At 53.0% G+C, this 27,701-nt stretch overlaps 5 protein-coding genes across 18 annotated transcripts; 2 read left to right on the top strand and 3 right to left on the bottom strand.

Annotated features, from left to right (window-relative positions):
* The first annotated feature begins 1,819 nt into the window (after window positions 1–1,819).
* LOC120682975 (protein FATTY ACID EXPORT 4, chloroplastic-like) lies at window positions 1,820–4,154 on the top strand. Its single transcript, XM_039964982.1, has 4 exons — window positions 1,820–2,169; window positions 2,277–2,341; window positions 3,695–3,782; window positions 3,885–4,154. The coding sequence occupies exons 1-4, from the start codon at window positions 1,968–1,970 to the stop codon at window positions 3,992–3,994; spliced, it is 465 nt and encodes a 154-aa protein (XP_039820916.1). The 5' UTR covers window positions 1,820–1,967; the 3' UTR covers window positions 3,995–4,154.
* Window positions 4,155–9,044: 4,890 nt separating this feature from the next.
* Window positions 9,045–10,855, bottom strand: LOC120682846 (protein phosphatase 1 regulatory subunit 35-like). The gene has a single exon (XM_039964877.1). The coding sequence runs from the start codon at window positions 10,354–10,356 to the stop codon at window positions 9,205–9,207; it is 1,152 nt and encodes a 383-aa protein (XP_039820811.1). The 5' UTR covers window positions 10,357–10,855; the 3' UTR covers window positions 9,045–9,204.
* Window positions 10,856–13,311: 2,456 nt separating this feature from the next.
* LOC120682191 (uncharacterized metal-dependent hydrolase YcfH) lies at window positions 13,312–16,327 on the top strand. 13 transcript variants are annotated; one of them, XM_039963974.1, is made up of 10 exons: window positions 13,312–13,540; window positions 13,636–13,709; window positions 13,786–13,867; window positions 14,189–14,239; window positions 14,428–14,528; window positions 14,778–14,800; window positions 14,894–14,931; window positions 15,009–15,197; window positions 15,543–15,714; window positions 16,039–16,327. In XM_039963974.1, the coding sequence occupies exons 1-10, from the start codon at window positions 13,382–13,384 to the stop codon at window positions 16,290–16,292; spliced, it is 1,143 nt and encodes a 380-aa protein (XP_039819908.1). In that variant the 5' UTR covers window positions 13,312–13,381; the 3' UTR covers window positions 16,293–16,327. The 13 variants fall into 13 exon arrangements, with proteins under 13 accessions (XP_039819908.1, XP_039819909.1, XP_039819905.1 ...); XM_039963975.1 differs by lacking the exon at window positions 14,189–14,239; XM_039963971.1 differs by having other exon boundaries at window positions 14,778–14,931; window positions 16,045–16,327.
* A 511-nt stretch (window positions 16,328–16,838) lies between these two features.
* On the bottom strand, window positions 16,839–19,452 carry LOC120680661 (GDSL esterase/lipase At5g41890-like). The gene is made up of 5 exons (XM_039962176.1): window positions 19,189–19,452; window positions 18,983–19,113; window positions 18,661–18,903; window positions 18,322–18,580; window positions 16,839–18,175 (listed from the first exon to the last, which is right to left on the bottom strand). The coding sequence occupies exons 1-5, from the start codon at window positions 19,436–19,438 to the stop codon at window positions 17,940–17,942; spliced, it is 1,119 nt and encodes a 372-aa protein (XP_039818110.1). The 5' UTR covers window positions 19,439–19,452; the 3' UTR covers window positions 16,839–17,939.
* A 286-nt stretch (window positions 19,453–19,738) lies between these two features.
* On the bottom strand, window positions 19,739–23,164 carry LOC120682112 (rho GTPase-activating protein 5-like). 2 transcript variants are annotated; one of them, XM_039963865.1, is made up of 6 exons: window positions 22,634–23,064; window positions 21,461–21,581; window positions 21,256–21,375; window positions 20,746–20,976; window positions 20,445–20,668; window positions 19,739–20,411 (listed from the first exon to the last, which is right to left on the bottom strand). In XM_039963865.1, exons 1-6 carry the CDS (start codon window positions 23,062–23,064, stop codon window positions 20,108–20,110), a joined length of 1,431 nt encoding a protein of 476 aa, XP_039819799.1. In that variant the 3' UTR covers window positions 19,739–20,107. The 2 variants fall into 2 exon arrangements, with proteins under 2 accessions (XP_039819799.1, XP_039819798.1); XM_039963864.1 differs by having other exon boundaries at window positions 19,739–20,668; window positions 22,634–23,164.
* Between the last annotated feature and the right edge of the window lie 4,537 nt (window positions 23,165–27,701).

Below are 27,701 nucleotides of genomic sequence, written 5' to 3'. Positions count from 1 at the left end.
TAATAGATAAAGATTAATCGCATATTTAAACAAATTGATCGCATGCAAAAATATTTCTAACACTCGCCTCCTTTGGGCCTGTTTGGATACACTAACACTGTTAGATGTTAGTGTTGGTTTCTAACATAGAACTAACACTAACACTTGGGGTGTTTGGATGCTAGTGTTAATTTGACAATAAAAACACTTTTCCAATCATTTGACTCATTTAACTCCCTTTGCAATCGGATTTGTTGTGACCGGCCACTTTGTGACTCATTTAAAGAAGACAAGGAAAAAAATCAAACCCCGCTACTAGCTGCCGGAGGGAGGGCACCCTGGCTCAAGCAGAGCCGAGCTGCCCCGCCGCTGCCGCGCAGGCCCCCCGCCGCGCAGCTCGCCGTGCCACGGGCGCCTCCGCCGGCGCTCGGCTCCACGACGCGCAGCACGCCGCGCCTCCGTCGCGGCCGCGCCGCCGGCTGGCCTCCCTTGCTTGCGCCTGAGCGGCACCGACGCCCGCCATGGCCGCCGCCAGCTCCTCCACGTCGAGTCCCACATCCGCATGGCCGGAGGGGATGCGGGGCCGGACAGGCTCGCAGCAAAGAGCGGACGGCCGAGCGCGTGCTCCGGCAAGCGGCGGTAGCGGCGGCGGCGGCCGGGATTCGACTTCCCCGCGGCGGGGCGAAGCGGCAATGGCAGCCCCTAGCTTGTGTCGTTGTCTCTCTCGCACGCGGCGCGGGTGGCCATGGCGAGCGATAGCGGGCCTCGCGGCGGCGTGCTGCGCGCGCAGCAGCGGCGGGCGGCCGCGACGGTGGATCCGCGCGGAGCCATGGCGGCCAACTCCCCCTCCGCTCGCGTCGGAGGCGGCTCCTGACGAACAGAGCACGGCGCGCGTGGAGTCTGAGGGATGCGTGGCGTGGCGGCGGCGGAGTGGCATGTGCGGCGGTGCGGGGGCAGCGAGCGTCGACGGGGTTGGGGGCTGCGGCGGGTATGCGGCCGGCGTCGGGGATGCAGGTGCCGGCGGCGGGGCTGGGGGAGCCGGCGGCGGGGTTGGGGCGGCGCGGTGGCGGTCACACCATGGCGGGTTGGGGGTGGCGCTTTTGCTCACGCCATGGAGGACAGGAGAAGGACGCGAACGGGTCTGGGCGCAGTGGGATCCTAGGGAGGAGAGAGAGAGTGGAACTTCTTTTTTTCTATAGACCCCACCAAAACTAACACAAAAAACACCTCTTAGATCTGCTGGTTTTTTTAAGGTGTTAGTTGCATCTAACACACATGTTTGGGTATTTAAGTGTTAGTTTACTCTGATCTAACACAAACTAACACTAACATAGGGTATCCAAACAGGGCCTTTGCCACGAAGTTATCAACTTCTCACTCGTAGGCTGGAGATTTGTAGTGAAAACCCTCGGTCTCGTGATTGATGATGCATTGACACGAGAACCTACGGGCAATGAGCTGATGTGCAGCTGTGCAGGGTGGGGAACCAAATTTACCAATTCAATAACTTCAGAGTTCAAAGAAACACGCATATGCTAGAGCAAAATTCTAATCCAAGAAGAGACATGCCAGTCTTTGTTAGATTTGCATTGGACCGTGCAGAAGGAGAATAGATGGTAAATGGTCTTAAATTTTTTAGTCTAAGTAATCTAAAAATCGGATCTTAAAAAGATTGGATTATCTTATATAATTTTAAATTAAAAATATAAAAGATTAAATTGAATTGTGAAAAAAGTTGAGTTGAGAAAAGAGCAGCAACGCTATAAACGTTACCAACCGTTCGTCGCGAAAAAAAAGAAGAAGAGAAAAGGTCCTTTCCGGCTTCCTTCTCCCAGCGCAAAGGCCTTCTCAAACCACTCTCGCTGACATCTCGGCCTTCTGAGATACTACCGGATAGGCAGTCGGCAGCTGTACACCACTCGTCCCGGAAAGGCCACGGACAGCGACCGCCGGAACCTGCGAGCCGGCGCAGCCGCGCTTCAGGGAAAATGACGGCGCTGACGACCACCTCCTCCACCCTCTCCGCCACGCTCCCTTTGGTTCCCAGGCCGCCGCCCCGTGCCCCCGTTGCCCGCCTGCGCCTCCGCTCCCGCCGCCGCGCCCTGCTGCGCTGCGACGCGGTGTCCGAGCTCGCCCCGGCCGCCTCAGCCGCCTACGGCGTACTCCTCCTTGGCGGTGGCGTCTTCGCATGTACTGCGCGGTCGCCTTGCTAAGTTGCTAGTGTGCCGGCTCTGGCCTGTCGGGTTGATTTTTGACTTTATTCTTTGACCACTGAGCTTCAACTTTTTGGTTTTCAGATGCGAGGTCGGGGAGTAAAGGCTCCATCTACGGAGGGCTAGCTGGATCTGCACTTATGGGCATTGTGAGTGGACCTCGATTGCTCTCTAGATTTCCCCAACATTGCCTTTTCATTTGTTTAGAAGAGTCCACTTTGTAGATTACACATCACATACCTGTCATTGTGTCATGATTCCTGCTAGAAAAGTTATGCTGAGTCGGCTATGACAATTAGTCTTAGACCAAATTGCAGATAGTATTTTTGATTCTTGGTTGGTTGGGAGCACTGGGGTTTGAAGTCGTCGGCAGTGTTGCTCAAGTCCTTGGCAGTATCTAAATGCTAGGTGCGGCAAAGGACTTCTAAGCCCTTTAGTTTATTCTGAGGCTAGCAAATGGTAAGATCGTCTTGTTTCCGCTCTTCATTTGCGGGGAGTGGTTAATGTAGTGTAGGCAGTTTGCTAGACCATATGGATTTAGGAAATCTAATGACATAACAACGACTACTCAAATTAACATTACTAGAAGAATTTTATTTTTTTTCCTTGTCATGGCACGAGGAATAATGACCCTGCTTATATTCTTAGGAAGTGACTCTAAAAAGAAATTTGCCTAATCTTAACATTACGCAATTTTCCAGACGACAATCTTCCTGTGGAACAGTAACTGCTAACCAGGATACGTGCGAAATGTGTTCCAAGTTCAAAATTCCTTCATGGATATAAATTATGTTCTGATGCTTGGGATGGACTTCGTAAAATGTCTTGGGAATCTTTACTTTGCAGTGAACTATCATCATCATTCAATTTGTATTATCCACCAAATTGATCATGGAAAGAGGAATAATGAGACTGCTTTTTAATTTTCTTCTTCTTAGGAAGAACTACACAGAATCTAACAATAGACAGGTTTCTAGAGGGCATATCATTCCTGTGGAACAGTAGCCAGAATTCATGTAGAAATGTGTTGCCAAGTTCAAAATTCCATGTTTGATACAGATTAGGACTCTGATGCTTGTGGATATATGGGATGGAATTCATAGAAGAAAAAGTCTTGGAATCACTTTTCAATGAACTATTCTTCATTCCATTTGCAATGCTACGTTGCCACTAATACATGAGATTGGGACATTGAATCGGATTCGTTGGCAGTTTTCATCATTTTTTCCAGTTCTAAATCCTGATATGCTATCATGCACATTGTTTGCTTGGTGGAGTCTTTCATACCCCACTTCTGGATTGAAGATTGAAAAATCAGCAAATTACGGACGAGATGTGTATGAAAAATATGTATTCTTGTGCTGAAACCATGAGCTTATTTACGTGATTGAGATTTGAGAATCTCAGAACTAATAGCCCCACTGCTTTCTATTTGCAAGCAGATGCTCACTGAATTTCCTGACTAATTTTAGCGAGATCATATGGTTAACATTTTTTTTCAGACCTATTCTCTGATGCAGTCACCTGAGACGAAGGCGGCAGGTGACGCTGTTGGATTTGGATCTGCCTTTCTATTTGCCTGCGTGTTTGGTATGTTTCACCTTCCCCTTGCTTTATTGCTCTCGCGAAATTCAGATGTGATACAGAGAAGTCAAACCATCCAACCCCTCCTGACTTGCTTCTGACTTCCAGGTATCAGGTTGTACAATAGCCGCAAACTGGTGCCGTCTGGCCTTCTCCTCGCCCTTTCTCTTGGTGCCTTGGGTACTTTCTACTCCGCTTACCTGCAAGACAAGGTGTAAACCAATTTGGTTCTAGCAGCTTATGAATCTTGTACCATCTGAAGCTTCCTTGAAGGTTTGCTGGCTCATTTAGATGTACAATACAACTCTGGACCTACTGTCGGTGCACCTTCCTCCGTTGTAGCCCTAATAAAGAGCATTCAGAGTTCTCTATGTGTCACCTGCCGGTGATTAGCTTGTCCAAGCCTTTCAGTCCGTCACTGCCTACGTCGGTGCAGGTGCCAAGTACAGAAACGTTTGGTAGGCCTGCTATTTCCACGCGCTGCTGAACAGATTACATGTACAAGTGTTCTGTTGGCGATGGAGGTTGGACATGAGTCACGTAACCACACTATCATGTACCTGTAGCATCCGACGGTGCATCATTGGTCTCCAACAAGAATAGGGAGCCCCGTACAAAGTAGCTTGTGGATAGAGGACGTATCTGCCAGTTTGGCTGTTTGCTCGGCATGAGACCCAACCAGAACCAAGCATGATTAGGGAGCAGTCAGGTATGGAAGAGACATCTCGAAAGATGGTTGTTGCCCCTTGTTGTTCATCTGGTGGCGTTTGTTCCTTGTCCCATTTCGGGCCGCTCACTTCGCTTGTGCTTCCAGCGCCTTGCGTCTGTTGATGTTGGTACTGTGCAATGATGTACGTGCATTATTCACGACACGAATAATTCGAGTGTTCTGCCACAGTAGCAGGGCGCACGTTACGTACAGTAGTAGGTACAACAATGTCTGGCAAGCTTTCAGAGTGGGTACTGTCGTACGGTTACAGTCAGGCATCACAGGCCTATCAGGATCAGGTTCAGGCAGTGTTCATCCTTGAGCATGACCACTGTGCGCATGTGCTGGGCTCAACCCAAACAGGAGAAATAAGGCATTTCCATTTTTTTAAAGAAGTCCATTTTTTTAGAAAAAAAATTCATGGACAGAGAATCGAAGTCGTGCTCGTGCACGGTGCATCAATGGTGGTGGGCTAACGGCAGGCACCAGCCCGTGTGGAGTGATTGGGACGAGGCGGGCTCAATCTTCCAGGGCCCAGACCCAGGCCCATACATTTCTATGCTCCGCGTCGGCAGTCGGCATCAACCACCGCCTGGCTCCAGGCCCCCAGCCCTGTGTGTGAAGAAACACATGCACTCCCTACTCCTACGTGGCTACGTCCACGTCGAGGTCCCCGCGCGTGTTCACATTATCGAGTTAATTCCCTGTATGCCATTGAGAAATATAGCTCATTCCTTATGTGCCATTGAAAATTAGTATATCCCTTCTATGCCATCATTTTTTGTCGTTCATCTCCTATATGCCAGTACTGTTAAATTCCGCCAATTGAGCTGTTAAAGGGTAGGGTGAAAAGACATTAATACCCCTAGCTTGGATACCGTGGCCTTCATCCCTTCCCCTGCCCGACTGGGCCTGCGCGCGGGGGGCGCGGCTCACTCCCGCCGCACGCCCTCGGTCCCGTCAGCCTGCGCTTGGGGCGCGCGGCTTGCTCCCGCCCCTCCCCCTCCGTCCCCACCGGCCGCCGCGCCTCGACGCCCAGGCTCCTAGCCGGCCGCCGTAGCTGGCGCTCCCCGCTTGCCACCGCGGCCCACGACGCCCTCCGTCCCTGCAGGCCGCCGCGACCTCGATGCCCAGGCTCCGAGCGGGCCGCCGCGCCTCTCGCTCTCCGCCGGTCGCCGCAGCCCTCGACTCCCAGGCTCCCGGCCGGCCGCCACTGCTCTCGCTCCCCGCCGGCCGCCGTGGCCCTCGGTCTCCGCTGGCCGTTGCGACCCTCGATGCTCTCGCTCTCCGCCGGTCGCCGCAGCCCTCGACTCCCAGGCTCCCCGCCGGCCGCCACTGCTCTCGCTCCCCGCCGGCCGCCGCGGCCCTCGGTCTTCGCTGGCCGTCGCGACCCTCGATGCCTGGGCTCCCAGCCAGCCACCGCGGCTCTCACTCCCCGCCGGCCGCCGCGGCCCTCGACGCCCTCGGTCCCCGCAGGCCACCCTTCTGCTCGTCCGGCAGCCGGCGAGAGGATGCAAGGTGGAGGGTCGCCCGTACTCGCGCTCCCCGCGGCCCTCGCCGGCGCTTGCGCTGGCCGCCAGCCGCCGCGGCGCTCGCCCGTGGTCGCGCTCCCCGCCCGTGCTGTGGCCCTCGCCGGCCGTCGGGGCCTGGCCCGTCCTCGCGCTCCCCGCCAGCGCCGCGGCCCTCGACGGCGCTCGCGCCGGCCGCCGGCCGCCGTGGCCTTGCCCGTGCTCACGCTCCCCGCTAGCGCCGCGGCCCTCGACGGCGCTCGCTCGTGCTCGCGGTCCCTGCCGGCCGCCGTGGCCCTTGCCCGTGCTCGCGCTCCCCGCCGCGCCGCGGCCCTCGATGGCTCTCGCCCGTGCTCGCGGTCCCTGCCGGCCGCCGCGGCCCTCACCCTCGCCCGCGCTCCCGCCGTCCGCGCCCCCTCTCGCAGCCGCGGCCCTCGACGGCTCTCGCCCGTGCTCGCGGTCCCTGCCGGCCGCCGCGGCCCTCACCCTCGCCCGCGTTCCCGCCGTCCGCGCCCCCTCTCGCAGCCGTCGCCTCTGTTCTTTTTTTTTGTTGTCGTGGCTGAACTCTTTTGGGAGGAGGGGTAAAAACGTCCCAAAAAGACAAGTTTGACGCCGTTTAACTGTATATTTGACGGCAATGGCATGTAGGGGATGAGAAATTATAAACGATGGCATAGAAGGGATATACTAATTTTCAATGGCACATAAGGGATGAGCTATATTTTCCAATGGCATAGAAGGAATTTACTCCACATTATCTTGCGATTGCATTAGTTCCACACCACTTGTTTAGTTGCAAACTTCAAAATTCCAAATCTATCACATCGAAAAAGAATTTTACATACATAAAGTATTAAATCTAGATGAAATAAAAAACGAATTACATAGTTTGCTTATAAATTGCGAGGTGAATCTAATGAATCTAATTAGACACTAAATTATTACATTAATTGCTACAGTACACATGCTCTACTGATGAATTAATTAAACTCATTAGATTCGTCTCGTAGTTTACAGACAAATTCTGTAATTAGTTTTATAATTAGTCTATATTTAATATTTTAAATGTATAAAAATTACATTTCAAAAAAATTACAGACGCAACTAAACGAGACCCTACTCGTCAACGAAATTAGGCTGCGAAATTCATGGAACAACCTGTGGACGGCGGTGAAGCTCTGGCACTTGCAGGAGGGCAAGCGAAGATGCAGAGAAGGACGCCATGGAGGTTGCGCATTGATGGCTCATGCTGCCTCTGATTTTTTTTTTTTTGAGAAGCTCGCCCTCCCCTCCCGGCTCCTCCCCCCGTTCCCGTGTGTCACTTCATTCCACAAGCCCACCAGGGGCCACCATTGCACCGTCGCCACCACCATAACTCAATGCACGCACGGGGCCCTCCATTGGCAGCCATCCAACCACTGCTCCCTTCCGCAGGCTCGCAGCCGGAAGCGCCTTTCCGCCTCGCCTCCGGCCTCCTTCCAGTTAGCCGCAATATAGAATTCCAAACAGACCGCCCGGCCCTAGCCCGGCCTTAGCCCAAAGTGGCCCGGCCCGAAGCGGCTCGGCACTATCAAACCATCGGACTTGATAGTGCCGTGCCCATCGGGCCATCGGGCTGAAATGACGGCCCAGGCCCGGCACTAAAGCCTTTTAATAGTGCCGGGCCGGCACGGCGGCCCGATTGGCCCATCGGGCTTTGGTGGCCCATTGGGTGGCGACGGCCCATCGAGTGCGCAGCGGTCAGGGCGGGCGGCGCGGCATCGGCGGCCGGGGCGGGAGGCTCGGCGGCGCCGCGTCGGGTTGGAGGAGAGAGAGGGGCAGATGCGGTTGGGGTGGGTGAAAAAATTAGGGTTTGATGATTTTATATGTGGGAGAAGAAGTGGAAAGGGGAGGTGGGCTGCTGGGCCATCGAATGACACGGGCCGCTATCGGGCCGTCCATTATCGTGTCGTGCCTCGGACCGACACTATGGGTCGGGGTGGCGGCCCAAGCACTAAAATGCCGTCGGGCCAGGCCGGCACTAAATACTATTGACCGTGTCTAGAATCGGGCTAGGGCCGAGATCTCTAGAATCCTCTTTCCCTTTCTCTACAGTAGAGACCGGCGACTTCAGCGGCGATTCTGCTTCTGCCGCCGATTCAGCCGGCACCTCGCCTCCGGCGCCCTTGCTGGCGTTCGAGGGAGAGGGGCTAGGCGGGTCGGCGGTGGATCTGTAGCTATTTAGTACTGAAATAAGGTAGTTCAGTAGGTTTAGTCCCAGGTGGCTAGGGTTTGTGGCTTTCCTGGTCTTTTGTCCCTCCAGCTTATCCTCGGTGGCGGGCTTGTCTCCGGCGACCGTACCGGTGATGGCAAGTGCACTGGAGGATCAGCTGTGAGGTATGTTTCTTCCCTGCTCGAGAAATCGGGTTGGTGTTTCATCCTTGTTTGGGTCTCTTCGTCGTTGGTGGCTTCGAGGTTACTAGCGCTGCTTGAGGCGTCAGATCTCGAGTCTCTTGACGATGTTATGGCCATCGGCCATTATGGTTTGCTCGGGCGTTCAGCGGTCCAAGTGTATACCGATGAATTCGGTGTGCCAGCTGTTGCAGCATCAAAAATATTTGTAGCTTTCTTGGAAGCTTCTTCGTCAAGGTTGGAATCGGCTTCAAGCTGTAAACTCGGCGTTTCTCTTTTCTTGAAGAGCGATGGCGAGCGGTGGCTCCGACTTCCGACAACGAAGATGACCGGGGTGCTTCTTGCAAGGACATGGATGTATTTTTTCTTTTATCAGGGATGTTCTTGTAAGGAAGTTTATGTAATCTTTCATACAAATATATGATATGTGACCCGGTTTCTCAAAAAAAAAAAAAGAATCGGGCTAGGGCCGTGGCTCGGACCGCCAATCGTGGCCGGCCCGTTTGGAATTCTATCCCCCGCAACCAGCCACGGGTTTTGCGGCAAGACCTCTCGCGCGTGTCGGCTAGTCTGCGCGCGCGGGATAAACGACACCGGCATTCACGGGATCGCTTATCTGATCTATATCTCGAATGGTTAGGGAATATCGGAGGCCGAACGGAACGGAACTCGAACTGGAGGAGCATTAGTGCATTACCAAACAAATCGGATTCGCGGTACGGTCAGGTGGCATCTACTGACCGTTTCTTGCAAGCAATCTGGCTACAATGTACTACTAGTAAGTAACTGGTGGTGGTGACCACGTACTGTACTGTAAGCGCTAGCGCCACACCCGCGGAGGCGGGGCGTGCCGGCGGCGCGGCGGCGTTGGCGCCTTCGGCCGCGGCCGCGGCGGGGTCTGCCTGGCGGCGGGCCCGCGGCGGGCGGTCTTGGCGGAGAACGCCTCGTCCCAGACCTCGGTGAAGGCCCGGAGGATGGCGTCGTGGTGGTGCGGCGCGTTGAGCGCCAGGAAGTGCCGGAGCAGCTCGCGGAGCTCGTCGCCCGTCGCGATCCGGTTCTCCACGATCATGTTGACCATGGAGCGCCGGAAGTCGCTCAGCGGGTCGTCCGACTGCTTCACCACCGCCACGGTCCCGTCCAGCCTGCCGCCGTCGCAGCTCTTCGCTTTCCGGTGCTTCGGGGCCGCCGCCTGCGATGTCGGGGCAATGCTGGCGTCTTCGTCTTTCTTGCCGCCGTCGTCCGTCTTCGCCTTAAGAGGCTGCTCCGGCGGCAATAGCAATGGTGAAGGTGGAGATGGCGCCAGCTTGGAGTGGACTTCTACAGCTTGTGCTTGTCTGTCGGCTTTGTCCAAGTTCTTTGCCTTCCGGTGCTGCTGCGTCGTCTGAAGATGGAAAGAAGGCGGCGGTGGAGAGAAGTTTCCGTGGCCTTCTTTGCTGTCGCCGCCGCTGTGCGCAGCTCGTTGCTTCACTGGCCGCGCCGGTACCGGCGGCGGTGGAGGTGGAGGCGGCGGAGGCGGAGGCGGCGGAGGTGGTGATAAGCAATCCTGCTTGCTGGTGCCCTTCCGCCCCCACGACACGACGCTCTGCTCGAGCTCGTTGAGCTGGCGCAGCAGGCCGGAGAAGCTCGCCGTGGCCGGGGGGCCCTCCCGCTGCTTGCAGTCCACCTCCTCGCCGGCATCCCCGTCGGCGTCCTCCCACAGGAAGGACGACGACGACGCGGAGGGCACGGTGAGCGTGCCCGTGGACCCGGACGCCGACAACGGGTGGTGCGGCGCCGGCCTGGCCCCGCGCCACGACGCGGTCGTCGCCGTGGACGTGTCCGTTGCGGTGGCGGAGGAGTAGGGCGACGCAGACGTTGCCGCCGCCGCCACCGCCACGGCCTTGGCGTCCCTGCAGCCGCACCCGAGCGCGAACCCGCCGCCGACGCCCGCGACGCCGCCGAGGCGCTTCCTGGCACCGACGCCGGGGCTCATCCCTCCCGCATGTACCGTACGTGCGCTCCCGTGTCGCGCTCGCGGCTCACAGGAGTCTCGGACGGTGGCCACCGGCCGCGGCCGGCCGGGGGGGCCTTATATGCGGGGACGTTTGTCCGGTCTGCTAGCTCCCGTGAGGTGGGTTAATGTAAGACTGAGGCCAACAAGAAGATGCAAAATGGATAGGCATAAACTCCGTTTGCTTCGTACACAGTGACTTCTTCAACCACGCAAAAAAGCATCTCCAACAGACGGAGGCAAAGGCAAACGCAACCGGACAACTGCCGGCGTTCCTCCCGCGCGCCGCTCGTGAAGGCCGTCGGACCGCCTCACCACGATCTCGCCGCCGGATCAAGGGCTCCCGGCTTCTGAGGCGCCCGAGGAACGGCAGCGCGCGGCTCTTCCTGCGCTCCGGGTTGGGCGCGGGGCGCCAGCCGCGGCGGCCGCGACGGCGACGACCTCCTTGGCGAGGCGCGCGTCCCCGCGCAGCACTGGCGCCGCGGGCTCCCGCCGCGCCCCGTCCCCATCCACCCCGCCGCCGCCGAGGGAGACGAAGGAGAGGACGGAGCAGAAGAGGAGCAGCAGCGAGGAGGGAGCGGACAGGAGGAGGCCCGCCGCGGATCCGCGGCCGGCGAGCCCGAGGCCGGCCGACCCGAGCCGCTGCGGGCGGAGCTCGAGGCCGCCATGGGCCTCCGTTGCTCGAGCTCCAGGGGCCCGGCGCGGAGAGGGAGGGAGGGGGCGGCGGGAGGACGGGCCGACGGCGGAGGAACAGGAGGAGGCCCGCCGCGGATCCGCGGCCGGCGAGCCCGAGGCCGGCCGACCCGAGCCGCTGCGGGCGGAGCTCAAGGCGGCGGAGCTCGAGGCCGCCAGGGGCCTCCGTTGCTCGAGCTCCAGGGGCCCGGCGCGGAGAGGGAGGGAGGGGGCGGCGGGAGGACGGGCCGGCGGCGGAGGAACAGGAGGAGGCCCGGCGCGGAGCGGGAGGAAGGGGTCGGCGGCGACCGCGGCTCGCCTGCCCCGCGGGCTGTATGCCTTCGAGGAGAGGTATTTTTACCTCTCCTCTCTCCTCACGAAGCAAAATGTGTCGCCTTTTGCAGGTCCTGTTGGACGAGGGATCGGCGATGCACAGTATCATCTCGGAAGCATATATGCTTTTGCGTATTGCTGTTGGAGTCAGTCTAAAGCGACGACGATGCTGGTGGGCAAAGCTGGTTCAGGCCTTTGGAATGGCACTGGTTGCATTGATGTGAAAAATCCAACAATATTCCTCTCAAAAATTCCTGATTTTTTTAAAAGGTCTCTGAACACTGTTTAAACGGACATCGAATCAACTGAAAACTGTATCGGCGAACAGTGAACAGTACAAGAGAAGACGAGAAAGTGTAGAAGTGATGGCCGGCCGGCCGTTGCTTGGATTTGTCCTCATTAATATTTGCAGCCAGTGGACAGTATCCTTGGGCGCCATAGCTTGATGGATACACAGGAACTACTAGTGAATAATGCTCCCCCGCTCGTGCAATCATACACGCCAGGCGCCGCTGGGGGAGCTTGGACGACGACGACGATATGGGTCCCTGGAGCGGCGAGGATGGAAGCAAGATCGGCCGGCGTGCGCGATCGGATTCGGATATCGCTCGATCGGCAGCGCTAGTGAGATTGGGATCGGAGGAAACGGGGGTTTTTTAGCTGCAGGGGCCGTGATCCGATGGTTCCCTGCGGATAGAGTGGTGAGCTGCGAGTTCCGAGGTGCTTGTCCACATCGGGAGAGCCGGCAGCGGCAGCCATGGCCATGCGCTCCGCTGGATTTCGGACTTGTGCTGGTCTCGCCCGGGCATTCTCATGTGCGGTAGGCCTCCTGATCGAATGATCCAAATTCCAAAGGCAGGTCTCTAGGATCATATCCAAAAGCGAGGGCGGAGGGCTCACATGGGGTCGTGGTTAGCGTGGAAGACGCAGTAAACAGGTCGTCAGTCACGAGTCTCGTTACCTGAGTCAGACTACTAGCAAAGTGGTGCCGGCATGTTATCCACTAATCCTGGAGTAGGTCCCATTATGCCTTGAAGCGAATCTCACTCGGATCATCTGATGGGGGCGTGACTGAGCAAGCATCGTTCTCGTGACAGTGCAATATGATACAGAGGTGTCCCGATGACATACATCGGACAGGTAGGACTGCTTCCCGCATGTATCCCACACAACATCGTGCCTCTAGCTCATCCACAGATTCGCTCGTGAGCAGATAAAATGCTTGCCAGACTGGAACTGCAAACTAATGGTTCACATGAGCAGAATATGAAGTTCTGAACATATCTCGTCTCAAAGGCATCTCATCTTGGTTGGTAGGAGAAGAGGACAGGCATGACTCAAAACTCTCTCGGCTGAGGTCATCCAGGTCGCATCCCGTCTCGGCTGAGGGAGAAGAGGACAGGCATGACGCGGATCGAAGGATATGATTTGTAGGCATGCATGAGGGGATCAGGGCTTTGGCCTTTGCGCAGGGGGAACACTAGCCTGCTGCCGTGGGCATCATTATTCCGGGGAGAGGCAGCTAACGTGCTGCCCTGCAAATCATGGCGTCCAACTGCCGATGTGATGCGCCGATTGATCCCCATCCCTCCCGGACGTGCACACCACAGGAATAGAACGGAGAGGACGGCCGGCTCCCGGGTTCGTGCGTTGCGTTTCGGACTCTGCTCTGCTCTGCGCCCGTATCACACGGTACCACGACGAGGTACTCGGCACATCATCAGTTCATCACATTCTCGCTCAGATGAGCATTCTTGGGCTCTCTTGATGCCGAGCCTTCCGCACTTCCAACTGGGCCTGTTGCTTCCCCCCGGGCCGCACACGCGCGCTTCTTCACAGGGCCAAACACATTGCGCGGCGAATTTGGTTAACCAGGCCAGAGCGTCCGCCACTTTGCTGGCCCAGTACAGAACCGGTCAGAATCCTCAGAGGAGGCCACCGCTACAACAGGTCCAGTCCCCAAGTCCCCGCTCCGCCCACAGCATCCAACCGCCGGCCGGTCATGGCCGCCCAGGCTCCGGCGCGCGCCTCCTCCGCCGTTCGCCTCTTCGACGCGCACTGCCACCTCCAGGACCCCCGCGTCGCGGCCGTCGCGCCCGCCCTCATGCGCGCCGCCGCCGCATCCGGCGTCGCCCGCTTCGCTGTCAACGGCACCTCCGAGGTACGCCCTCCGCTCCCACTCCAACCACCTCGTCTACGGAGAAACGAGCGTGGGTGGCTCCCTGCTGACCGCACCCCTAATTTACGCGCGCGCAGGAGGACTGGCACCTGGTGAAGCGGATGGCCGAGGACCACCCCGCTGTCGTCCCCTGCTTCGGCCTGCACCCATGGTGAGAAATCGACAGTCCCTGGCTGCCTCTCGCGTTGCGCAGCTGATTACGCTATCTGGTTGCCTGACTGTGGTAGGTGGGTCCCCGAGAGGTCGCCGGATTGGATGGATTCGCTCCGGAGGTTCTTCGCTGAAACCCCGGAAGCGGCTGTTGGGGAGGTGAGCTTTTCCCCCGTCCGAAATTCCCAATCTGCTAGCTTCTGCCAAACTGTTAATTGTTTCGTGGGCAATTGAATTTCGGTGATTATATGCACCCCTGGGTTGTTCTAAGCTGCAAAATAAAGCTTCCGTAGCTCAGGTGATTTGTCGGATTCAGGAATTGGATACATTGTTTTGACAACTCTGGGTCCTCTTGTTACTTCAGTCTGTACGACTGTATAGGGCCCCTGCCCCTCCTCATCTGCTCTAAGATGGGTATTATTGTTAACTTTTACTCTTGTCATGAAATTATATTCTGTCGTATGTTCACTACTAATTCAGATTGGTCTGGACAAAGGATCCCATGGAAGAACCATCGACTTCGGAGAACAGGTCTGTACTTAGCAATAGCATGGATCCTGCAGTTCTTGTGTATGAGTTTTGTCAGGAGGTTCGGACATATGGCGATTATTGCTATTTCAGCTATTATTGCCCTGCTTTTAGTTGTTTGTACACAAATGTACCCTATTATAGTTTTATATCCATAATTCCATAACAACAGCAAAGCAATCTTACCACAGGTTGAAGTGTTCCGGCGACAACTTGAGCTTGCTAAGGAATTGGAGAGACCTGTTTCTGTTCATTGTGTGCGGGCGTTTGGTGATCTTCTGGAAATCCTGAAGTAAGACATGCTATTTGTTCTTTATTATTACAATTTATGTCTGGTTTGAAATTCTTAAATTGCTTTGTTCACATAACTATATGGCCCTCGCCGATTTGTATGGGAGGGACATGGTGACTCTGTTACAAAGAAAACCAGTGCTCTTGTAGTCCTGCTTATCTTAGACACAAATGCCTTAGTGAGATGCCATGTGACAGCTTGCTGCATTATTAACAAACATGCTCTGTTGTGTTAACATTTTGATTTCAGGCAAACTGGACCTTTCCCAGCAGGTGTGTTGTTACATTCATATCTGGGATCTGCAGAAATGGTGTCTGGCCTTGCAAATTTAGGCTGTTACTTTTCATTGTCTGGCTTCTTGACAGGCATGAAATCCACTAAAGCAAAGCAAATGCTGAAGTCAGTAAGTAGGCTGATTGTTTACTAATGATATTTCATCCCAGAACCGTTTACCAGCGAGCAGCTTTTGTTTTTGTTTAGATACCCTTGGATAGAATTCTTTTAGAGACGGATGCACCTGATGCATTGCCAAAATTGGACAATATTTCTGTATCACTGGTCCCTGTGCACAGTTCAGATGCAGATACTGAAAAGCATCACAAAGATTCAGAGTCACAGGCCGCTACCGCATCGAATGAGTCCTTGAACCACCCAGAAAATATCCATATCGTAAGTGCTTTTCCCCCTTGGCTGAAATTTCCTTCTCCTGAAGATTGTCTTGACTTCTTTCTTTTTATGTGTTTTTGTGCTTTCAAACAATAAATTTGTCCTGGAGCCTGGAGGTGAAGCAAAAATACTAAAAGGCAAATATACAACAAAAAATATGCTTGTTCTCCTTCCCGTGTGTGATTTGGAAAGCATAATTGTATATTAGTAGTGCCGAGGTCCCTTTGTTTAAAATTCTTAAGCAATCCAGTGCCAGTGATGCCTTGAGCGTTCCATCTTCAAAAAAAGACCTGTTTACTTCATATCTAGCAATAAATTGATGAGAAAACTGCTTCTAATAAACTGCAGGATACCTCATTTTCCAGGTTCTGGAGTATGTGGCATCACTGCTTGAAATGCCTGAGACAGAACTGGCGGAGCTTAGTTTCAAGAATGCTACCAAACTGTTTTCTTATCCTGGCTCCAAAGTTCACCCTGAAGCAGGAGATATCTGATGGGTTTGCCGCTACCTTACTCACTGGTCAGCAAATCTGGACCCTGTTTTTACTCCCCTCCTGAATGCTTGTGTACCCGGAAAAAATATACATGAAATGGCTGTACATTACTGTTAATATTAGTGAAATATAAGTGGATGCTGAATCAAATTCTCTATGCGATTTTTGTTTCATGAGATGTACAGTAGTTAGCAACAAGACATCCAAATTTACTTTGATGGCTGTCATGCTTCTTCCACAATAGCACTCGATGAGCTTTGACTGGCATGTACAATTTAGCTCGGCAAGAGATGAGAACCTGTCACTAGGATTGTACCGGTCATTTCGTACTAACCAAATTCCTCTCGCAGCATCAGTTGGTCCTTGCAAGCGAGTATCGTTCAGGCATTCACCGGCCCCTGATGACCGTTCATTTCTGTGTGATGTCATGCTCTCTGGACAAGACGTTGGTGCTTCATACTGCGCACTCACAGAAGGACGCATTATTTATCCTAGGATAAAGGATGGGTCCTTCTGTGAGTGCCGTGTTTGGTTGCAAAATTCTACAGTCTGTAAATGGCGAGACGAATCTAGTGAACTTAATTATGTTGTAATTAGATGCTAAATTGCTACAGCAATACTATAGTAAATAACCTCTAATGACGGATTAATTAGTCTCATTAGATTCGTCTCGCGATTTACAGACGAGTTCTGTAATTATTTTTGTGATTAGTTTATATTTAGTAATTCAAATGTAGAAATATGTCTTTTCAAAAATTTTACGGAGGCAACAAACGGGGCCTAAGTCTTATCGTTAATCCACTGGAGCATCCAACTACCTGATGCAATGCCCATTCCGAAACAGCGAAAGCTGGCCGAGTGGAAACCTCCCTAGCCTGTCCGGTGAGAAATATCAAGAGCCGGGCCCCACGGCAACATAATGCGCGTCCACTTCTCGACGAGACGCCGACCAATGGGTCACGATTCGTCGGCTAGCACACGCTAAGACTTTACAAGCAGCTACAGCACAAACAAATCTGCCGAAAGGTCGCACTCGCCGGAGCAACCGAGGCCAAGAACCGAACAGAAACCATATCATAGGCATAGCCAAGCAAGAACACGTGCTTCCGCAACATCTCCGTAACGAAGAGATTAACCAGAGGTAGCATAGTTTATGTTATACACATATATACATATATTTAAATATGTGCATCCGATTACAAAATTGTGAACAAAACTACAGGGTGCTCTGATCAAGCATCTACGTACAAGCAAGTGCGGAAGCAACTGAGCTCTGAGCGAGAGAAATCGGTCGTACGCAAAAAGTGCGCGCAGGCGCAGCTAGCTAAGCTGACGTATACGCGGCGGCGCCGCGTGGCGGCCGCACGGGCCGGAGGCGAGGAGGGAGAGCCAGGCCAGGATGGGCGTGCCGAGGAGGACGAGCCCCGCGGGCACCATCCAGAGCCGCGCGTGCGCCGGGTGGAACGCCAGCGCCCACCACACCAGCAGCGCCGCGCCGCCGAGCCCCACCGCGACGAGGCCCGCGGCCGCGGCTGACAGCCACGACCACGGCGACGCCGCCCGCCGCAGGGCGGCCGTGTCAGCGCGGCCGCGCGCGGCTTCGGGGTGGTCCGGCGGCTTCTCTGGCTGCCCCGCGGCCGCCGCGGGCTCCATGGTGGAGCAGCTGCTGGTACGGTGGAGAGCCGACACGCGGCCGGTTCTCCAAGCTTCGTGTGCACATATATAGCCGGCCCCGCGCCGCGTGAGCTGCACCGGCGGCGGCCGTGCTGTTGGTCAGGCTGGTAATACTGTATCAGGATGTGCGCGCTGCCTTGCACTCGTTCTCCTATTTTCTATGGCGCATCGCGGGCTTGTGCACTAGCACTCGTCGTCGTCCTGGCTTGCGAGTTGCGACGGCGACGCACCGTGCGTTCGGCTACCGGGCCGTTGAACGAGAGCGACTCGATCGCCTGAGAAGGCGGCTGTTTCTTTCTTTGCGCTTGCTTATGGTCAGTAATCTTTCCACGATTCAGAAAAGGAGAGAGAGGCAGAAGAAGCTGCGTTTAGAGAAAATAAAGCAACGGTCACACACTCTTCAAGCTAACGACGTGCATCACATGGAACCGCGCGATTGGCCCGTGTTTGCACTTGCGCCCAGTCCAAACCTACGCCCTACGGAAAACCGAACAAAGGAGACGAGGGTACGGCAAGGAGGAGCCTCTGAAACACCGAACCGGCTTGCACGGCGGCGTCAGGTGCCAGACCGTCGATATCACTTGTGCTCGTACTGGAACAGCTCGCGGACGTTGATGGGGGACGCCGCGGCGGCGTCCCCGTCGAGGAGCTTGCCGGCGACGATGAGGTTGGCGGCCTCCGTCGGGTGGAACGCGTCCCAGAACACGGACTTGGAGCGGTCGCTGCACAGCGACGAGCTGGAGTTTGCGATGCCGATGCAGAGGAACGGAGGGAAGCTGCCGCCGCAGCACGGGTCCAGCGCGTTGTCGAAACCTGGCGGCGTCAAAGAACCAAAAGATTTCGTTTACCACAATAAGCGATTCATTGTATGTCCAGTAGCAGCAGGAGGTATGCCGTTCGGAGTTCTGAAATCTGAAGCACTGCATTTTGCAGGAGAACAGAGAGGAAGGAAAGCGTACCATACTGCCGGTAGTTCTGAATGATCTCCATCACGATGTCGTACGTGTTCGTGTAGACGAATTTACTCTCCGGACCCGTTTCCTGGTTCATCCTTTCGACCATCCTTTTCAATTTCTTGTTGTAACATTCGGTGACTCGATTTGCAGACGCTGAACACTCCCCTGCAGGCATGAACTCCAGAGCACGAACGTATGGTATGCAGCCGAGCGGCCCGACATCGGACACAACAAACTTCCTAGCCCCCAGTTCATTCAGCCTCTTCATTGAAGAAAGGAAAATAGAGATCAGCTTCAAATAAGAGAAATCGCAAAAAAAAAAAATTGCAGTTGACGTAGAACCTTCAGATAAAATGTCAGATTGGAAGCCAGTGCATCCTGAAAGGATGAAGGTTCAGGCTTCTCTCGTCCAAAGAATGGCACTGAAGGTGAAACATACTCCAGAATATCATTGGATCCTGCTGCTATAACGAAGAGCGCCTTCTTGAAGAAATCTGTTGCAGCTTCCTTGCCCATGCTCTCCAGTATCTGTGCCTTGGTCTTTTCAAAGTAGTCAATTTGCTGTCGTAGCGGAATCCTTCCAATCTAGAAAGATGTTTCATATATAAGATATAAACGTTGAAAAAATATAAATCACAGCTATGCAACTAATGAATTGGCGTACATAAAAAGAACCAGTATCGTCAAATATGCCAGAAGAACCAGAGCCATAGTTGATCCCACTGCTCGCCATCGCAGCACTTGAATTTGGGGCCAAGTAGGGTGGGGCCAGAGATTTCTGCCCCAAGGCTTCACCTGATAGCGTAGTACCTGACGACGTTAGATCCAGTTTGCAATCACAGTTAGACATGAACTCAACCTTGACATTACCCATGATATCTGCAATGGTCATCCCATTTGTGAACCTTCCGGTTGGCTCACCACCAGAGAATGTGAAATCGACTCCATACGGTGGCGCATTGGCCTTGGAAAGGGTCACAAGATAGTCATTGTTGCCTGCGTCGACAAGGGAGTCTCCAAAGATGAAGAGAGCATGAGGCACTACTGCAGATAAAGGAACAACAAGCTGCAGTGCGGCAATGAGGACAGAGGAGCAGTAGATGGCACGGGACAGAGCCATCTTATGTTTCTGCGCGTTGCAAACTCGAGAGGCAACTTTGAAGTTGCATATATTCACATGCACCTGACATTGTCATGCTTCTTGTGTGTGCATACGTCGCCTGTGACAGCCTGCACAGGCTGATGTACACTTTGACATGGTCATTGGCATGACTGCTTCAGCAAAGAGAAGACAAGCATCAAAACGGTTCAGATGCACTGACGTGGCATCTTGCAGTCTCAATAGTCCGAGAAGGCAGTTAGACATTCCTATCATTTTTTGGGGTTCATTTGATGAATGCATGCCTGCTCAAAAAGAGTATATGCATAAATTTACAACAATTTACTGACAGTTGTGCTGACTGATAATGTTACAGCATATCAGCTAGTTTATAAGAGGCCATCAGGTCACTAACGTTTCAGGTATACAGCATGGAGCCACGGAGCTTGAGTTCAGTGTGGCTCTCGTTCACACTTCACAAGGTACAAGCCAGATGCTACTTCTCCAGACGCTTTCGTCAGAAGTAAATGGCAATAATATACACCCAAATAACCTCAATTTTGTAATACCTAACAAGCTAACCACTAATCGGTTCTACTCACACAAACTAGGGGAATGGCTGATTGCTACACACAAAGGTGAAAACTGTGGCATTACCAACTACATAGTACATACAATATCGTCATCGGATCATACCCAGGCTTGTCTTGCTTCTCTGGGTGCATCAAAGACCACATCTGCAGATTTCTTCATGGACCTACTCAATTGAAACACGGGATGCCTGCAAAGCTTCTCAACCCCTTTCCTAAAACTAAATCTGTCGAACAAGCCTTCCGCATTTCTGTTACCAAATTCTCTTCCAGAACCGTTGACTCGGTTATCCAAATCTTTGCCATGAGAGGAAACGTCACTGTGGCTTTTCTTGTGGTCCATGTCAATTCCAAACTTTGGCTCACTGGAACGGCTCTTTGAGTAATGATGGAGAGCATTATCAGCTCCAAGGACTTGAACAGGAGTGGCCTTATCAATCATGGGAAAATCAAAGTCTTTCTGACTGTAAAGAACTGAAGGTTTCTCCAAATGCTCAGACATCTGAGCTTCATCTTGGTCATTTGCGGAACCAGAGCATGATTGCAATGCCTGAACTGCTCCAGCCGCCTCCTTCCGTTCCTTTAAAGTCTTCAAGATTAAAGTCTTGAGGAAATTCATCACCTGAACTGCATGTATCAGGGCGGTTAACGGATCGGCCATCTGGAAGAGAAGTACCCAATGATTAGTGCATGCACTTTGTGAGATCTGCAGATAAAGTAAGAGGCACTGCTGGTAACCTGAGTCATATTGGGTGCAAAAACCATCGCGATGTTACGGGCACTCATCTTGTTGTGGCTTTCATGCTCTACAACATCAGCCATCAGATTGATAGCCCAATCAAGTAGTGCTGCTTCCACTGGTGGTAGCATCGAAGCAAGGAGGGCACATTCCTCTTCCGTGTTGCAGTGCATTACTTGTTCTGGTGTCAGTGCGTCCAATACTCCTGCAGGAAGTTCCCGAAACCATGCCTACAAGGAAGGCAGCACAGAGATCATGGAATACATGAATATCTGACAATTAACCACTCATTTTCCATAAAATATATCTGCATCAATCATACAACTTTTTTCCTTGAAACAACTTCATTTTTACTTTCCTAAGTCCTAGCAGCTTGATATTTTATAATACTGAAGGTGTTGTCTACCATTCTACATGTTTGACTGTCAGTTTCAGGTCTTCCTCAATCTCGAAAGGTAAAGGAAAAGCTCACGCTGCAGATACATGGTAAATTGGTGAGTCAACAATACCTTTATCAACCCAGCAAGGCAGTGCAAGTCAACTTCATCTGGAATCACTCCACTGTTTAATTGGTCCCTGACATTGACTTCCTCACTGTTTTCTGCATTGATCCTGAAGATACCTTCAATCTAAGATAAAAGTGAACACATGTAAGCATTCAAACAGGTTTTACTGACATTCTAATTCTAAATTTATTAGTTAGGCTGGCTATACCTTAAGTCCATCACGAATATATAACTTCCTCTGCATCATTAACAGTATTGTGGGCACACTGTTCCCTCTTTGATCATATGAACATTGCAGAGAGGTAGGTGAAACCCCAAATACACTAACACTGCACGTTGAATTTGATGAAGAAAAAAGTTAGAAACTGGCACAAATAATGAATGGGGACACCATGCTTAAGATTATGATGTAGAGTTTCAAGTCCACGTTGCAGTTAAACACACAAATCATCAGCCGCTACTGTTAAGGAAAAGGAGGGCAATAGACCAAGAGAAATGTCCGTAGTCCCTAGCTCAACAGAATAAGTCAACTGAGCAAAATCCAGATTTGATGTCAACAACATAAATATTCTATGCGAATGTTATTGGCAAAATGGAAGGACCGAAACATCAGAGAGCATATGTGATGCAAGTACAAATGGACCTACTTCCAAAATAGAAGAAAGGTTGGAAGATTCCTTAATAGTTGCTTGCTTGCCCATGCGGCCATGCTACTGAGCAGGCCAACCAACTCGAACAACCTTGTTGGCTTGTTGCTTCAAGCTCAAGCACATGGGCAAATTAAGTTTGGCAACAAAAGCCACTTAAGGGAGACCCTTAGCCATGTAAGTATTTCCTATAATTATTTTTTATTTCATAAGCCCCCATTTATCTTCAGAGTCTGATCTGTGCAGAGCAGAGCAATTAATCCAAAATAACAAAATTCTCAACTGTACTTCCTAAAACAGAAAACAACAACTTGTACTTTAAAAGTACCACCTGCCGTCTGTCGTCTTCACGGGATCAACTTATTCAGCTACTAATACTTAATACAAAACCCTGAAATTATCACATTATTACCACCCTGGATCATTCCTAGAATCCTAGAGGCACAGCAGGAAAACACACACACAGCTTACTGCCATCAGCTTGCTTAGGAGCGTTCGTGGTGTTTGAGCTTCCAGTCAAGTTCAGTGCTGTACGATAATCGAATTTGGGCACACTACGAAAAGGGAGCACATATTTCACGCAGCACGTTGGAACAACGCACAATTCACAAAAACAACAATTCGTTCACGGATGCAGTTGCCAAATCCACAACGAAAGGAAGGAAAATCGAAGAGCTACTCAACGCTTAATCATTCACGAAATACACGGCACGGAAGGGAGTGGTGGAGCTCACCTGGCGCTGGGCGTGCGCCGCGGCACGTCGGGCTCGAGGTCGGCGGGGACGCCGGGGAGGCCGAGGAAGCCGCCGAAGCGGTCGAAGGTGACGTGGGAGACGTGGCGCACGTCCGTGGGCCGCCCAATCTCGATCCCCCTCCTCTCCCCCTCGCTGTCCTCCTCCTCCTCGTCGTCGTCCTCGCCCCCGACGGCGCCGGCGCTGCACATGACCAGCGACCTCCGCAGCGCCCCGGCCACCGCGCCCACCAGCCCTCCCCCCGCTCCCCCTCCCCGGCCTGCCCGCAGCATCGTCATCGGCGGCGAGGCCGTCCCCTCGCTCTCCATCTCGTGGTCGTACTCTTCCTCCTCGTCCTCTTCGTCGTCGTCCTCCTCCTCGTCGGAGCGCGGAGGGGAGATCTGGAGCCCGAACCGCATCTGGAACGGCGCCATGGCGCGACGGCCCTGATAGTCCCGTTGCGAGGCGCTCGGGAGGCGGGAGCGAGAGGCTGGCGGTGGCGGCCGGCCCCGGCTGTTTTTTCGGCAGGTCGCCGTTGCTTGCCTCGCGGTTTATATACCCAGACCCGGCTTCAAACGACTCCGCACTAATCCCCTCCCCTGCCTGGTGGAGGATGCCCTTGATTAACCCCACGTTGTTACTGCCTCCTCGCTTTGCCGTGGCTGATTTTGAAATGCGCGGATAGGAGGAAAGCGGGCGGGGTGATTGGGTCGTGGGCGTGGCGCGATTAATTAAAAAAACCTGGGCGTTGGTTAGTGGAGCGGAGTGGGGTGGGCCGGTGGAGAGCAGCGGGTGTGGGCTGGCCAGTTGGCTCTGGCTCTAGCTCTGGCCTCTGGCTGCCGGTGTGCGCGTGGAGCGGCGGCTGGTGTGCCTGCGGCTGCGCGCGTGTGCGCTGCGCGGCGCGCGAGGAGATCTTTACAGCCTGGGTTCGGCGGACGCCAGTTGTGGTTACGGCCAGGGACTTACCCGCCACCACGTGCGGACGGTGCAGTCTCGCGAGCGGCGGGTAGGGGTGGAGCCGTGACCGTGGCCGGCGGCAGGACAGGAGTGGCGGAGCACACGGCGGCGGGATCGCGTACGCGCGCGCCGGTTCCGGTGCCGGGGCCGACCGGCGGGGAGTCAAGTCGCGGGTGGGGTGGGGCGCCGTGGTACGGCGCGGTTGCCGCGGGTAAATGCGGCGGTCGGGTCGATCCGGGGCTCGGGGCTCTACGTACGGTGAGGGATCGCCGCCTCGCCGGGATCGGCAGGCCCATTTCCTGGCGCCCGACCGGGGGAGACCAAGGAAGGGATCGGATCACATGGTTACGCTTTCCCTCCCGTGTTCGGGGAAAAGGGCAGGTGCAAAGGCTGGCTTTTTCCGTGCCGGAGACACCACCGGCCGGCCGTCCGGGCGCTTCCGTAGAACCGCAGACCCGCTTGCCGGCCGCGACGCATGTCGGACCAAAAGACTCTGGCACGTACCGTACGCGCCTAGTTATTCCGGTACTGTCCCATCGGTCATCTCCAGTTCTCCGTACGCGGAGTGGAGGACCGGTCCGTTGGCGCCAGCAGGCCGGCCACTCCACTCGAGTAGTACTCTACGACGGCGAGGTCGGAACGAACCATCGAGATGCGCGGCTAGGCGGCCACGGCCAGGAGACACGGCGATGGCGGAGATCCATCGGCGACGTGTGTGTGTGTTGAGCAGTAATTGTGCGTGTTGCTTGCTTTGTGTAAAAGGCAAATCTCTGGACCACCGTACCCTTTGGCTCCTCCGGGCAGCTCCTGTTCACGGTGGTTTTGCGGACTTACTCGCCCTCACAGTTGTTGCCTTGCCTAGCGCACAGCACACACATGGACCACTTCTTCGCAACACTGTCGTCTTCAGCATTTTTTTTTTTGAAGAGGAGCCACGGCAGGCAAGAAACTGGCCTGAACAATTATATTAATGCGAGGTTGTTTGCATATAAAGTTTTAAAAGAATAGAGTAGAGACTAGAGACGAGTTATTTACACCGGACCACCTTACACTACCAAAGTAATTCCCTGCTGCGTGCGAGTGATGAGTAATCAGTACTCCCTCTGTACTGAAATGTAAGTCATTCTGGCATTTTACCAGATTCATTGAACATTCTTTGAATCTAGACAAACTGTATGTCCAGATTCATTGAATATTCTATGAATCTGGACACAGTAAAACACTCTCGGAATGACTTACATTTCAGGACGGAGGGAGTACTTTCTAGCAGCAGGGCCAGCCTCATTATTTTTCCAGCCACAAACTTAATTCCGTCCTTAAATCTGCAGAGTGTTTGTAAGCAAGGTATTACTGAATCAGTCGCCAACATGTAATCATCGTTCGCATCTTTCATAGGAGTAATTAGCACATGCATGCTGCTCCTATACGTAGACGGTGCATGGAAGCATCAGTTGCTCTCTCGATCGCTCTACTCTATCGATATCACCCCTTCTAATAATAATATAAGCACCAAATTTTGGTAGCACCGCGCTCTCAGGAAAAGCTAGCTAACAGCTCCATCTTTTTCATTCAAGATATAATTCAGGCGAATCAACAAAAGGGCAGGTCGCTAATATTTTCTTTATTTCCCGGCCTTTTACGCCCAAGAGACTGACATCGCAGCTTACCCATGCATGCACATGCACGCATGCCGGCTGCTAGGCGGTGCGTGTCGCCATACCTACGTGAAGGTGGCGTGTCAATTGCCTTCTGTTATGCTGTGCCACCTCTATTACTAGAATCCACACGCAGTACTACTAGCGACATTAGAGATCTCCTGATTACCTCTTGTCTTTGTTTGCTTATCAGACACAAGCAGGCCAGGGCTAGCCGCTGATGCCACGCATTTTACTTGGGTTTCAAGCATGGCATGCCGGTGGCCATCCATCCATCAGCCGGCTAGTTTTTTGAGGGGTGTCTATATATACCCAATGCCCGGCCATTGGGAGGGTCTCTTGGCCATTTGGACAGCATTCTTGACACATTAGAACTAAGGCATCCCTCTCTCACACACACTTGCTTAGAGATTGCATTTTTGAGAGTGTGAGAGCTTCCTAGTGCATTGCATCAAGGTTTTGAGCTTTGTGGCATTAGAGATACTTCAAGCAAGCGTCATCAACTTGTTACTCTTGAGAGTTGCCGCTCCCTAGACGGCTTGGAGAAGTGGATTTCGTGGAGCTCCTCCAAGGAGATTGTTGAGGAGCCCCGATTTCGGTTGTGAGAGGTTTTGTGCTCACCTCACCGGAGTGGTGAAGAGCAACTCTAGTGGAATCGAGGTGTGGAGCGGTTCCTTGATTCAAGCCGGCTCAAGATCAAGAGGTTCTTGATAGAGGAGCGGTTGATTCTTGGAATCCACATCAACGTGGATTAGGGGTGACCGGCAAGTCATCGACACCACGGGATATATTCTTGTGTCAAGCTTGGTTACTTCTCTTGCTCACTTTTATTCTTGTCTTTACTTTGAGCAATTTACTTTACTAGAGCTTGATTTGTGTCTTGTCACCTTAGGTTGCAAACCCTTCTAGAGATAGTAATAGCATGACATAGGGCTTTCCTTTGTTACTAATTAAATTTCTCTAGTGTTATTGGTTTTAGATTTTAAACCGCCTATTCACCCCCCCTCTAGTCGGTGTTCTTGATCCTACAGAAAGCTCCTGAAGCCCAAAGCCAAGAAGCAAACTAAAGACAAGGGAAAAAATAACGAAGTGCTATTTGAAAGCCCTGCTATGGGCACAAGAAGCAAAAAAGTTGATTCTTCCAGCCCTGCAATGAGCACTAGAAGCAAAAGAAGGCTCAGTCTGTGATTTACCATGTTCTGGACTTGTTGTCTTATGTATTAACTCGTTTTGTGGAGCTGTATGTGAACATGCATGTCATGCAATATCTGCTGTTATGCGTCTGAACCTACCCCCTGAACCTATTATATGTCAACTCATGTTAGAAATGTGGCCGTGAACTCAGTGTGATGTACATTATTATTTGAATCTATCTATTATATTGTACCTCAAACAAGTATGTTGAAATGTCAAGAATTTGCTTCATATTATCTTGCTATACATGTCCAATATCTGTTGTTCTCCATGATATCTCAATATCTGTTGTTTGGGTGCCAGGGGTACTATTGTCTTTTCACAGCCACTTAACTGGGATTTAACTGCAGATGTAACGGCAGGGCCATGGAAGGGAAGAAAAATGAACATAGGGTCATATAAGGAAGTTCCAGTTTTCCAGGGCCATAGAAGGGAGCGTGATTTGTTTGAGGGGCTTCCAGGGAATTTCCCCATAACCTTTTGTGTAACTGTGGTGATTCTGTTTGTAGCTACTTTTGTAAAGATTTTAAAGCTAACATTCAGCAAACATATTGTACTGAATCAGTCGCCAACATGTAATCATCGTTCGCATCTTTCATAGGAGTAATTAGCACATGCATGCTGCTCCTATACGTAGACGGTGCATGGAAGCATCAGTTGCTCTCTCGATCGCTCTACTCTATCGATATCACCCCTTCTAATAATAATATAAGCACCAAATTTTGGTAGCACCGCGCTCTCAGGAAAAGCTAGCTAACAGCTCCATCTTTTTCATTCAATATATAATTCAGGCGAATCAACAAAAGGGCAGGTCGCTAATATTTTCTTTATTTCCCGGCCTTTTACGCCCAAGAGACTGACATCGCAGCTTACCCATGCATGCACATGCACGCATGCCGGCTGCTAGGCGGTGCGTGTCGCCATACCTACGTGGAGGTGGCGTGTCAATTGCCTTCTGTTATGCTGTGCCACCTCTATTACTAGAATCCACACGCGGTACTACTAGCGACATTAGAGATCTCCTGATTAACTCTTGTCTTTGTTTGCTTATCAGGCACAAGCAGGCCAGGGCTAGCCGCTGATGCCACGCATTTTACTTGGGTTTCAAGCATGGCATGCCGGTGGCCATCCATCCATCAGCCGGTCGAGCTCAAGGATTCCAAGCTTTTCTGCGAGCCATCCATCACCTTCCCTCACCTGCACGTCGTCTGTTAGGGCATCGCTTTTGAGCAAAGGAAGGAGGCGATCGATGCTGGCTACGTGTT

The sequence above is a fragment of the Panicum virgatum genome, chromosome 7N (assembly GCF_016808335.1).
Source record: "Panicum virgatum strain AP13 chromosome 7N, P.virgatum_v5, whole genome shotgun sequence".
In the NCBI taxonomy this organism is placed as follows: domain Eukaryota; kingdom Viridiplantae; phylum Streptophyta; class Magnoliopsida; order Poales; family Poaceae; genus Panicum; species Panicum virgatum.
Note: the sequence above shows the minus strand (reverse complement) of the source record. Positions and strands in the feature narration are given on the sequence as shown.

What these genes read in the sequence shown, in the direction of transcription:
- LOC120682846 (XM_039964877.1), bottom strand. Translation starts at nt 10,356, where the DNA reads ATGAGCCCCGGCGTCGGTGCCAGGAAGCGCCTCGGCGGCGTCGCGGGC.
- LOC120682191 (XM_039963970.1), top strand. Translation starts at nt 13,382, where the DNA reads ATGGCCGCCCAGGCTCCGGCGCGCGCCTCCTCCGCCGTTCGCCTCTTC. An exon ending in CGGAAGCGGCTGTTGGGGAG is followed by an intron (nt 13,868 to 14,188) that starts GTGAGCTTTTCC and finishes CTACTAATTCAG; the next exon opens with ATTGGTCTGGACAAAGGATC. An exon ending in CAAAGCAAATGCTGAAGTCA is followed by an intron (nt 14,932 to 15,008) that starts GTAAGTAGGCTG and finishes GTTTTTGTTTAG; the next exon opens with ATACCCTTGGATAGAATTCT.
- LOC120682975 (XM_039964982.1), top strand. Translation starts at nt 1,968, where the DNA reads ATGACGGCGCTGACGACCACCTCCTCCACCCTCTCCGCCACGCTCCCT. An exon ending in TGGCGGTGGCGTCTTCGCAT is followed by an intron (nt 2,170 to 2,276) that starts GTACTGCGCGGT and finishes TTTGGTTTTCAG; the next exon opens with ATGCGAGGTCGGGGAGTAAA. An exon ending in GATCTGCACTTATGGGCATT is followed by an intron (nt 2,342 to 3,694) that starts GTGAGTGGACCT and finishes ATTTTTTTTCAG; the next exon opens with ACCTATTCTCTGATGCAGTC.
- LOC120680661 (XM_039962176.1), bottom strand. Translation starts at nt 19,438, where the DNA reads ATGGCTCTGTCCCGTGCCATCTACTGCTCCTCTGTCCTCATTGCCGCA. An exon ending in GACCATTGCAGATATCATGG is followed by an intron (nt 19,114 to 19,188) that starts GTAATGTCAAGG and finishes CTACGCTATCAG; the next exon opens with GTGAAGCCTTGGGGCAGAAA. An exon ending in ATCTGACATTTTATCTGAAG is followed by an intron (nt 18,581 to 18,660) that starts GTTCTACGTCAA and finishes TCTTCAATGAAG; the next exon opens with AGGCTGAATGAACTGGGGGC.
- LOC120682112 (XM_039963864.1), bottom strand. Translation starts at nt 23,064, where the DNA reads ATGGCGCCGTTCCAGATGCGGTTCGGGCTCCAGATCTCCCCTCCGCGC. An exon ending in ATATTCGTGATGGACTTAAG is followed by an intron (nt 21,376 to 21,460) that starts GTATAGCCAGCC and finishes CTTTTATCTTAG; the next exon opens with ATTGAAGGTATCTTCAGGAT. An exon ending in GCCTTGCTGGGTTGATAAAG is followed by an intron (nt 20,977 to 21,255) that starts GTATTGTTGACT and finishes CCTTCCTTGTAG; the next exon opens with GCATGGTTTCGGGAACTTCC.